At 37.2% G+C, this 11491-nt stretch overlaps 1 protein-coding gene across 1 annotated transcript; it reads right to left on the bottom strand.

Annotated features, from left to right (window-relative positions):
- Nucleotides 1-311: 311 nt before the first annotated feature.
- Nucleotides 312-7058, bottom strand: LOC121406613 (serine/threonine-protein kinase pdik1l-like). Its single transcript, XM_041597621.1, has 4 exons — nucleotides 7045-7058; nucleotides 5120-5212; nucleotides 737-1033; nucleotides 312-669 (listed from the first exon to the last, which is right to left on the bottom strand). The coding sequence occupies exons 1-4, from the start codon at nucleotides 7056-7058 to the stop codon at nucleotides 312-314; spliced, it is 762 nt and encodes a 253-aa protein (XP_041453555.1).
- Nucleotides 7059-11491: the final 4433 nt, after the last annotated feature.

Genomic DNA, 11491 nt, shown 5'->3' with positions numbered 1-11491 from the left:
GCTTTGGTGACCTCAAGCAAGTTTCTTGCTTTCTCTACATCATACATTCTACTGCTTCGAGCTTAGTTGACTGCATACAAAAATTCCAATATTTCATTAAGTGTGGCCTCTTGCAACTGCTGAGGTGTCCGTTCATCCAGTCTATAACGGACTTTGCCTCCAATCAAGATAACTATGAATGTATAAGCATTCACACCACCTCCGTTGTCATCAGGACTGATGAAACCCTCACATGCCAAAACACTGTCCTTGGCATCATCAATACTATTTTGGTCCACCGCACAATGGAGCTTTTCCATGTGAGGATCAAGTCAGATGGTTGCCTCTAGTGCAGAAATACGCTCCTCTGATACATGCTTTAGGCAAGAACTCATGATCTGGTCAACATTCATCCAGATGCCTTGTTTCTGATCCAGGTATTTATTGCTTTGTTTTGGCAGGCTCCCTTGTGTCAGCAAACCAATGACAAATGCTGTCTGATTTCTCACTGTGCCAGCCGTCAGGGCCTCTTCCATTTCTGCCAAATATGGGAAGCCAAGATCAGCATTGGTCAAGCACCAAAGAACCATTCCAAATGCCCATATGTCAATCTGTTGCAGTGATTCCATAGAACTCTTGCTCGTAGCAGATAGTGTGTGTATTTCTGGTGCTTGAAATACTGTTGTTCCCCTGTTAACATCGCAGGTTCCATTGCATTTTGTAACATTCAAAGTTTTTGTTTTTTATGAGAGCTGACCTGCTCTCCCCAAAGTCAGTCAGTTTGACAATGACAGGCTTTTCTGGGAACTGCTTTGCCACATCTTCAGGGCTTGCTCCAGCATAGTGTTTATTAGACACCAATATGTTTGCAGGTTTCAGGTCTCTATGAGCAATGCCGCTTTCATGTAGATAGGTCAGTTCACTGGCAATACCATGGGCAGCATGAACCACTTTATGTTCAAATCCTTGAAAGTTCATATTTTGGTCCAACTCCTGGAGCAGCTGTTCCAGTGTATTAATAACCTTATCGTCACTGAATGGTGTGAAGTCAAAGCTGCAGTGTTAAAGCAAAAGAGCACTTGATTTTAAGTTAATACCTTCAAGGTTAACAATATTTTCATGGGTAAGGCCCTTTACCCAGTTTGTTTCCTTGACAAAAAGCTTCTGTTGAAGGATATTTGCTGTGACAAGTTTTTTTTTTTTTATGGCAATTGAATTTTTGTTTTTATTAATAGTGCCCTATGTAACCTCTGCAAAACTACCCTTCCCAATTATGATATCTTCTTGGTTTTCATTGTCAGTGTATATTTGCACATCTTGAATGTTTTTGAAAATAGAGTTTTCCTTCCTTCCAAACACTGGCACAGCCATGGTTTTTATCAAATTGGTTTTCTGTCACTTCTGTATTATGTAATTCTCTTGCTACCTTTGTTGTAGCACAAACAAATTAATTTTTTGGTCACAGGTCAAGGTCATTGCTCAAGAGGGGCTTGCAGAACAGCAGAGTTGAAAATGGCTGGCTCACCTGTGGAACTTAAAGAAGGAGAAGGGGTAATTAGAATGCTTTTGCTACTGAGTTGTCTATTCAAATGGCTAGGATATATTTATGTATGTTTCTTGCTCATTGAGAAAATTTCATGAAAATCCATAATGGGTACCCTTTCCACCAAAATAACCCTTAACCCTATCTAGACCGGAGGGGGGGGGGGGCTTGCACGATTCGCACAATATTTCGGCCGCACGAAATTATTGTGCCGCGCCGCTCACAGACTTTTTATTATGAAGTCTTGTGCAACTTTTGCCTCACACGGGTACGTGGTTCTAAAATTACGCAACATTATGTAAATGCATGTCAGACCAATACAGATTGCTCAAAATTATGAATCTGTGTCAATTCAATACAAATTGTGTTTTCAACCAAAAATCATAAATGTATGATTATTTTCAGTTTTGTTGGTCTGAATGTATTTATTTTATGCTTTTTATGACCTCAGAAGAGTCCCTAACAAATGTCATTAAAAAACAATGAAAAACAAAAGGTAAAAAATATAGAAATAAATACATTGCAAAAACAATATAATACATAAGAAAATGATTTTATATTGCAATTTTGTTCATGTACACTTGTATAGAACACCAGACAGAGTTTCTATACCAAAAATTAGAACATTTGGAGCTTTATTTAGGGATTTAAAGGAAACATAATGATTTCGCGTACTAATTACGCATAAATTAGCATAATCACTTAATACCAATTCGCATGAAATAAATTACTATATGATTTTGTAGATTATGTCCCAGGCGATTCGCATGCCAATTTTCGGCGCGATCGCGCGGTCGACGGCCGATATCTCAAGGGGGCATTGGAGGCCCCCCCCCCCCCCCGCCATATGAACTCCCAAAATACCCCCGCCTAGATAGGGTTAAACACTGGTGCGGATATGCTTGTTTGCTTTTATTTCCATATAAAAGTCTTAAATAAAATACATTTCAATCAATAACATATTTACAATGGAGGATAGCCCATTTTAGTGATATTTAAAAAACATCACCCTTCTTTCACGTGGTCCTAATTTAAAAAAATAACTAAAAAAATGTAACATTGAAAATTAAAATAAATCATAAATCACAAACAATGGTTAACACAGTACTGATTGAAAGTGAAATCAATAAAAGCAGAAAACCTGACAGACTGGGGCATAATGTAGAACGAATAATCAAGATTCCTAGAGATATCTTTGAACATTTGATATAAAACACTGTATCGTTGAAGAAGGATTGATAACATAGAATGGTAGTTTGTTATACAAAAGAGCCCCCTATATACATGTAGAAATGTCATTTATAGAACTATTGGCTTTTGGTGTTGGAAGACAGGTTAGTGTAGAAGTACACAGAGTATTGATAAGATTTAACAGGTATTGATATTCCTGCAATCCGGCAGGATTATGTAGAACATCATGAATATGCTCACGAAGACAAATATCTATTTTTCCATCTCAGAATTTCATGAATATGTGAAGTAGAAACATGTGAATAAGGGTAAAAATTCAAGATCATTCTGCCAGCACAGTTCTGTGGTTAATGCAGTAAGCACTTCGTTTCTTAGAAGGAGACTGCCATAACACATGGAAGAATGACAAATAAATAATCTTCAGACTGCATTGATTTACAAAACACTTTAACCTTCCAAGAAAGCTTATCAATTTGTATATTTTGCTACCACAAAATCCAAATGAGTGTTCCATTTGAATTCTTGGTCAAAATTAACTCCTAAATATTTGAAATTATGAATATTCTTGTTACAGACATTTATATTCAAGGTATTATGTTTTCTCAACATATGTCAGGTACCCATTATCATGCTAACAGTCTTTTTTAAATTCAATTTTAACTTATTAGTATGTACATCCACTTATCTTCTTTATGAAGTTCATAATTTAAGGATCATTTCAACTACTAACTGGTCTTTGTCTGAGCAATAACAAACTGTGTCATTGGTGAATAGATTAAATAAACATTTGTTGAAAGAAAGTGATATATTATTAATGAATAAATAAAAAAAAGGCCCTATAATCAATCTCTGAGGCACGTCATTTGATATTGCACAGTTCTGAATTGGTATTGTTTAAAAAATTTGTGGTTATTTGGAAAAATAGATTTAAGAACTGACCAACAATTACTTATATTCGGATTATAACTTAATTTTCCATAATCATTCTTTTTTTTGCTTTTCTGAAGTGACTTTGTTTCTCAAGTACCTATACTCTTTCCATAAGTTGCTATCTTTGCGTGATTTTGGCCTTGTATTTAACCTCGATCTCCCTCTGATTCATCAAATTACAAAGATATTTGTTTAACAAGGGGAGTATTTGTTCTTTATATATTTAGTTTTCATAGGCATATATTAATTAAACAAGTAGAACATCTCTGGCAGTCTCGCCTGCATTACGCGATTCAATACAGCAGCAGTGCTGACTTTGGAAACGGCTGTATAGAATAATCATTCAAAAAGAAATCTCCCATAAGACAATTAAATACTATGTTCATTGACCCAACATGACCTTGACCATGATCATGTGACCTAAGACATGTGCAAAACATACATGATTACCCTTTATGTTTCATGAACTACATAATGTAGATCCATAAACTTCATGATGCTATAATGCCAATTCAACAAATACCCCCAACACAGCAAAAGTTCATTAACCTTAAATGACCTTTGATCATAGTCATGTGACCTGAAAGGTGCAGATGATATCAAGGTACACATGGTAACTCTTATGTCAAAGTTTCATGAACTAGATCCATAGACTTTTAAAGTTATGATGACAAACCCACAAATACCCCCAACATTATCAAATTCCGTTGACCCTCAATGACCTTTGACCTTTATCATGTGACCTGAAACTTGGACAGGATGTTCAGGGATACTTATTAATCTAATGTCTAAGTTTCGGAACGAGGTCCATAAATTTTCAAAGTTATGAAAATTCCACAAATCCCACCAAATGGTCAAAGTTTGTTGACCCTAAGTGACCTTTCACCTTCGTCATGTGACCTGAAACTCAAGAAAGGTGTTTAGTAATACGCTATTACCGTTATGTCTATGTTTTATGAACTGGGTCCATATACTTTCCAAGTTATAAAATTTCAAAAACTTCACCTTGGTTAAAATTTCAGTACTGATTCCCCCCTACATGGTCAAATTTTCTTGACCCTAAGTGACCTTTGACCTTGGTCATGTGACCTGAAACTCATGTGGGATGTTCAGTAATACTTGATTAACTTTATGGTAAAGTTTCATGAACTGGGCCAATATACTTTGTAAGTTATTCTGTAATTTCAAAAACTTAACCTTCAATGAAGATTTGGTGTTGACGCCGCCGCCGTAAAAGCGACGCCTATAGTTTCACTCTGCTATGCAGGTGAGACCCCAAAAATTGTGGTAATTTTTTTCCCCTCTCATTATTTACAAAATCCTTTGCATAAATTGTTGCTCCGTGTATGAAGCAGGAAGGAGGTACATGTCTTTTGTTATCACACAAAAATGATATGATTTTTTCAGGGTTTTTTTTGTGAAAATACAACTAACAATAACCCTAATCACAGGGGAAAAATAAATAACATGAGTTACCTCCCGGACAGCTGTGTCTTGGTGGGTTTGTCCTTAGGGCGAGTTGTCCTCAGTGGCGCTTCTCTGCCTAGAACTTTCCTCTGGGGAGTTATCCTGATACAAGAATAGTGAATGAATTACAGTTTGTAAGTCAAGCCTTTCATATCTACTGCTGATTAAATGAATTGTTGCTATTATTATTATTATTATACTTTCAACTTAATTATAGAATAAATAGACAATTTACAAGGCAGCCTCCAGATCATTTTATTACGTGAGTTTATACCACTATTAAGATTTTAAAAAATACAACTTACAATAACCTCAATCTAAGAAGACATGAAGTCATGACCTACCTTGGAAATGGTCAAATGAGTCTTTGAGGTATCCTCAGGGGCAGTTGTATTCATGAGGAGTTCCTCTCGGGGTGTGTGGTCCTTTGCGGGAGCTGCCCTGTGTTAGAGTTTTCCTGATAAAAAAAAAGTAAATGAAGTACAGTCTATATAGTGCGGTATAGTGCGGCAGGACTAGCCTGCCAAAATTGATTTTTTGGTTGTTTTGGCTTCAATAGGGTCCCCTTAGACCAAAAACGATGGGGTTCAGATTTTCAGACCCCTCCTTCCCTTTGTGGGGGGTGCTTTTTGGCGCCATATTGGCCTGTACAAAGCCCAATAGGATAATCCATTGTTTTTAACCTTATTTCTCACTTTTCTTCGCCAATTTTATTTTTAAGTTGTCTGAGGTGTAAAGCTGATTTACAAAGGCATTAACAAGCAGTGTTTCTAGTTTTAAAATGTTACAAGTGTGACTTTATTGTTTTGAACCATCGGGGGGGGGGGGGCACTTCCATTTAATGGACAATATCCGCAAGAATAGAATCATCCTAGAAAAAAGCACCCTGAGCAAGTACTCAAGAGTAGGCTGCTAGGACACCCTAATCATGTTTTTGTGTAGATTTCCAACATTTGCATTGTGTAACCTAAACAAGATTTCATTCATTGTTGGATAATTCATACCCTAAACAAACCAAAATTTGTGGCGAGTTTCTGATGCATAAATTATTTCATTTTCGGTAATTATTATTTTTTTCCTAAATTACAAAAGGTCAAACTGCCTAATGTGTAGGCCTAAACATTATCAAGGTTTGGGAAATATCTTATTAAGTTTGTCCAATGTCTTCTCACGGTTTATGCTAAACAGGAAATATAGAACAACTGTAAATTCCACGGCCAGCTCCACCATCATGCGACATATGAAACCGACCTGCATAGCCGCCGGGGGGGGGGGGGGTGGTGGGTACTCAAATAATGTAAAAATCAAAGTAATAGCAATTTTATAGATCTACAGTATGCCTATCCATGCTCTCGTGATAATGACTTAAAACCATGGTGAGTTTGGGGAATCTGATTGAAAAGGGTTGGTTAAAACAGATTGGAGAGGGGTCGATGAGGGATACCGAAAGGGGCCAAAATGAGATTGCAGGCCGATAGAAATAGGGGCAAATAATAATAGGGTTAGTTTTATTGGAGAAGAGTTTGACCATAACAGAAGGGAAGGAATAATAACAGACGGTGAAAATTTAGATTGGGAGAGCTGATCTTTGAGATATAAAATGTCACAAACGCAAAAACAAAGAAAGAGAGAACAGGGAGATAGGAAGAGAGAAGCCCTTGCAATAAAGATATATCAAACAGGCACTTGTCTGGGGCGAAAGTGAGTGATGATAACTTATGCCCGCCCCTCCCCCTCCACTCCCTAGTCAATCTTGGTAGCAGAGACCCCGAGTAGTTGATCGATGAAAAAGGGGCAAATGGGACCCGCAGAAAAGTATTGACTAATTGGTTGATAAATTCATTTTTTTCAGCCAATACATAATTATAGACACCAAAACAAAATACATTGGCATTAAAATCAGTAATCTTGAACAGGACAGCTTGAAAACTTACAGTAGGATCGTCATATTTTATAGAATTACAATTATGATAAAATTACACGATAAGCAACAGGAATTAGTATTAGAAAATAGAAGATAAAGAGATGGACATATATACAGAATGCAAAAGAGGAATTAAGGGGGAGCCGGGTTCAGGTATCTCAAGCGGATCGGGAGAAAGAGGGTTGGTTTCCTTTTCCCATTCTCTTTCAGATAACCTCGAGGTTATTTTAGAGTGGGAAAAGGATCCCCCCCCCCCCCAGTTTCTCCCGATCCGCTTGAGACACCTGAACCCGGCTCCCCCTTCCTCTTCTTTTGTATGTACCATCTCTTTAACTTCGTGGAGGTGGCCGTTGAATTTACCGCACACATTCGTAGTTCCGAAGCTTCGTAATTCCGAAGGTACGGTTATTCCGATGGTTCACATTTCCGAAGGATCGTAATTCCGAAGGTTCGTAATTCCGAAGGTTCGTCAATCCGAAAACGAAATAAGGTTCGTAATTCCGAAGGTTCGTCAATCCGAAAACGAAATAAGGTTCGTAATTCCGAAGGTTCGTTAATCCGAAAACGAAATAAGGTTCGTAATTCCGAAGGTTCGTTAATCCGAAAACAAAATGAGGTTCGTAATTCCGAAGGTTCGTCAATCCCAAAACGAAAAAAGGTTCGTTAATCCGAAAACGAAATAAGGTTCGTAATTCCGAAGGTTCGTTAATCCGAAAACGAAATAAGGTTCGTTAATCCGTAAATTAAATGAGGTTCGTAATTACGAAGGTTCGTTAACCCGAAAACGAAATAAGGTTCGTTAATCCGAAAATGAAGTAAGGTTCGTATTTCCGAAAAGGAAAAATTATTCATTTTGGTAACAAAAACGGTGTTGTCATTACAAGATTACACGATATTATGCAATGACAATCGATGATACATGCATGTGGCCAAAAGCATGTATTTCATTGAGATTAGGCGCCCTGATCAAGTATAGGCTAATTTCGATTTTATCTCAGCAATTGCTGCCTAAGAAAATGGTTTAAAGATGCAGGGGATCAAGTGTGTTGGTCGCGTGCGAGTAACCTCTAGATATTAGGATTTGTATTGGAGGGGATGCCACTTATTTTAACAGCTTCTGCTGGTAATAAAAATAAAAATAATACTAAAATATTGATCCTTGATGCGAGCGAGAAACGTGAGCCAAAATTTTCCCATTTTCCAACCTGAAAACTGGACATTCTAAGCATTCTCGTAAAAAAATAATAGCTGGGAGAACAGTTTTCAGAACTGAAGTGGCTTACCTGGGTAAATAATATCTATATCATTATTATCATTCTAGGCCTACATGAAATTTCCAAAAGTTTGAGGACGTGATTCGCTCGCAACATCTCACAAGGATGCCCTTTTAACAATAATTGACCAAAAAGGCGAATTTTACATCTTCAGATTTGATTTCTTCCCCCCAAACCGCTTGCTCGCTACGCTCGCAGAAAATGAAACGTACCCTTATAAAAATCGCCAATGGTATTTGAATGGTGCCGAATGGTAGTTGAATGGTGATCTGAATGGTAAATGGTACGCGAATGGTATTTAAGTGGTGTTTCAATGGTAAGTTCTTAATGGTAATTGGTAGTTTATTTAATGGTAAATGGTATACCATATACCCAATGGTGTCTCAGCGGTATGTGACTAATGATATGATTGGTATGATGAATGGTATACCATTTACCCAATGGTGTCTCAGTGGTATTCAATGGTGTCTCAGTGGTATGTGCTTGTAATGGTATGATTGGTATGATGAATAGTATACCATACATCCAATGGTGTCTCAGTGGTATACAATGGTGTCTCAGTGGTATTCAATGGTGTCTCAGTAGTATGTGCCTGTAATGGTATGATTGGTATGATCAATGGTATACCATACACCAATGGTGTCTCAGTGGTATACAATGGTGTCTCAGTGGTATTCAATTGTGTCTCAGTAGTATATGCCTCTAATGGTATGACTGGTATCATGAATGGTATACCATACACCAATGGTGTCTCAGTGGTATACAATGGTGTCTCAGTGGTATTCAATGGTGTCTCAGTAGTATGTGTCTCTATAATAGTATGACTGGTATGATGAATGGTATACCATATACCCAATGGTGTCTCAGTGGTATACAATGGTGTCTCAGTGGTATTCAATGGTGTCTCAGTAGTATGTGCCTCTATAACATGTATAATGGTATGATTAGTATGGTGAATGGTATACCATATACCCAATATGGTGTCTTAGTAGTATGTGCCTAGTGGTATATATAATCATGTTGGATAATTGTAAAGCCATAGTGGCTTAGTGGTGTTTGCCTAATGAATGCCATTTGTGTTAATGGTGAATGGTATGCCCAATTGCATTACCCATTAACATAATTCCGAAGATTTAAAGAAAATATATCAAAGATTAAAAGGTATTTAGAGTTAATTAAATATTTGAGCTGTGACTTTTATGCGAGCAGCTTCCCCAAATCAAGTGTAATCGCTCATGATTGTAAACATGGTCTCTTGCATTCTTTTAAATTGTCTTTTTCCTTATTAAGTAAAAGGTCTATATGTCTATGTCTTTATGATTGATCCAGTGGTTATAATACAATATTATAAATTTGTTATATTTTACAATTGTACATATTACCTTCTAAATTTAAATCTGATGCAATGGGTGCAAAAATAAAATCAATCGGTCAATGAAATCTTTTTTGATAATAAGGGTTTTGATTTTTAATTAATAAGTTTTATTCTATTTTTATAATCATTTTGCTTGTTTATGGCCGCTTTTTATAAAAAGAACTATATATTGTTCCAAGAAGATATTTGCAATCAATCCCAAAATTCGATCAGATGCAAATTTACAGGTGATGATAAACATTAAGTTTATATCTAGAACATAACAATTTGGATTTTTTTATGGATCAGTTGCAAGTTTGCAATGAAAAGTATGACTCTCATGATTTTGGAGTCTGAAATTGATTTGCGTTCGATTGCTTCGATTGCAAGTTTCTTGCAATGCCCCATATTTTGCTCAAAATGAATTCACTGTTGGTTGTCTTGGTCCCCCAACCTCTATCAAATTCCCATCCGCAAACCCTGATTTGGTCTGTCTGCAACGTCAAAAGCCCCTCTGAAACCATTTGTACGCTATTATAGCTGCCTCCAATCATGAATTATTTCTCTCTCTTTTTTTTTTACAAATGATATTTTCAAAATTCTAATTCTATTTTTTTAGGCCCTAATTATTCTTTCCCACTTGTGGACAGCGTTTATAAAGAGGAGAGATATTCTATAGGCCGGTCATTACTTGATTGAAATGATTTATCCACATGGTCTTGCTCCCTCACCCCTATCAAAATTCCCTGCCGCCATATAGTACAATGTAACAGAAAAGAAATCTACTGAATGAAATCTCAATTTCAATCATTACAAAAGCAAATTAAAAGGGAAGAGGGGTGAGTAAAAAAATATATATTAAGGGGAAAAACAAGAAAAAAGGCAATGAAGAAAAAAAGATTAACAGAAAAGAAAAAAAAAGAAGACGAAAATAAAAAAGAAAATAGAGAGAACAGGAAAAAAAAGTGAAGGGATCGAAAACTTTTTTCATAGATTCCAAGATCCAAGGAAAACAGTGGCACTCACGCCATCATGGTTTCCAACCCAGAACCAATCGAGAGGAAAAAGAAGACACCCCTGATTTGGTTTTAATTCACCCCCCTTCCCCCCCCCCCCCTCCATCTGCGTTGGCAAGCAGGGCCGCTTGGCTGCTTGCTAGCTAGCTCTATCGCACGCGCGCGCGCACGTACGTCTAACCGCCAATTACAAGATTTGAAAAAGAAAACTCCATCTACCGGGACCGCCGTTTTGCTGTTGATAAGTCCGTCGATAATTCATCAAAAACTAAAGGAACACGGGTCAGATTCGGACAGCGACTTCAAAGTCATTTGTAGAAGGCTAAACAGTAAGTTCTATAACAATTTTCTTTGATTTATTTCTCAAATTGTCTCAAAATGTTAGATGTCGGTCGACTCGGTGTACTGCCACGACCACTGCACTGCACTGCCACCGCCATTGCCCCGTTGGCGCTGGCCGCTGCTCTACTGGCCGGGACGTGGCTATGATGATGCAGGGGAGTGCTTATGCTTTGTGTTGGCTGAGTTTAGCTCGGCGAGCATTGAATAGATTAGTAATTCGCTCGTATTGCCTGATGTTTATTGTCAATGTTTTACAAAAACATCTCTGAATACGTTGAATTCATGAATGAATGATTTGTTAATGCTAATGTCAAGACTGTCAAAGCGTTAATTGTGAAACACTGCACAACGTTAATTCACTGAAATTGAAAACTTGCCAACAAATATTGTTTTGGAATTAGGCCTATAATTTGTTGTTGTTGATAGATGTTGGTAAATGAGATAAAATGGAGGTGAAACATGGTAGGGGTC

Source organism: Lytechinus variegatus, chromosome 1 (genome assembly GCF_018143015.1).
Source record: "Lytechinus variegatus isolate NC3 chromosome 1, Lvar_3.0, whole genome shotgun sequence".
In the NCBI taxonomy this organism is placed as follows: domain Eukaryota; kingdom Metazoa; phylum Echinodermata; class Echinoidea; order Temnopleuroida; family Toxopneustidae; genus Lytechinus; species Lytechinus variegatus.
This window is presented reverse-complemented; position numbering and strand designations above follow the sequence as displayed.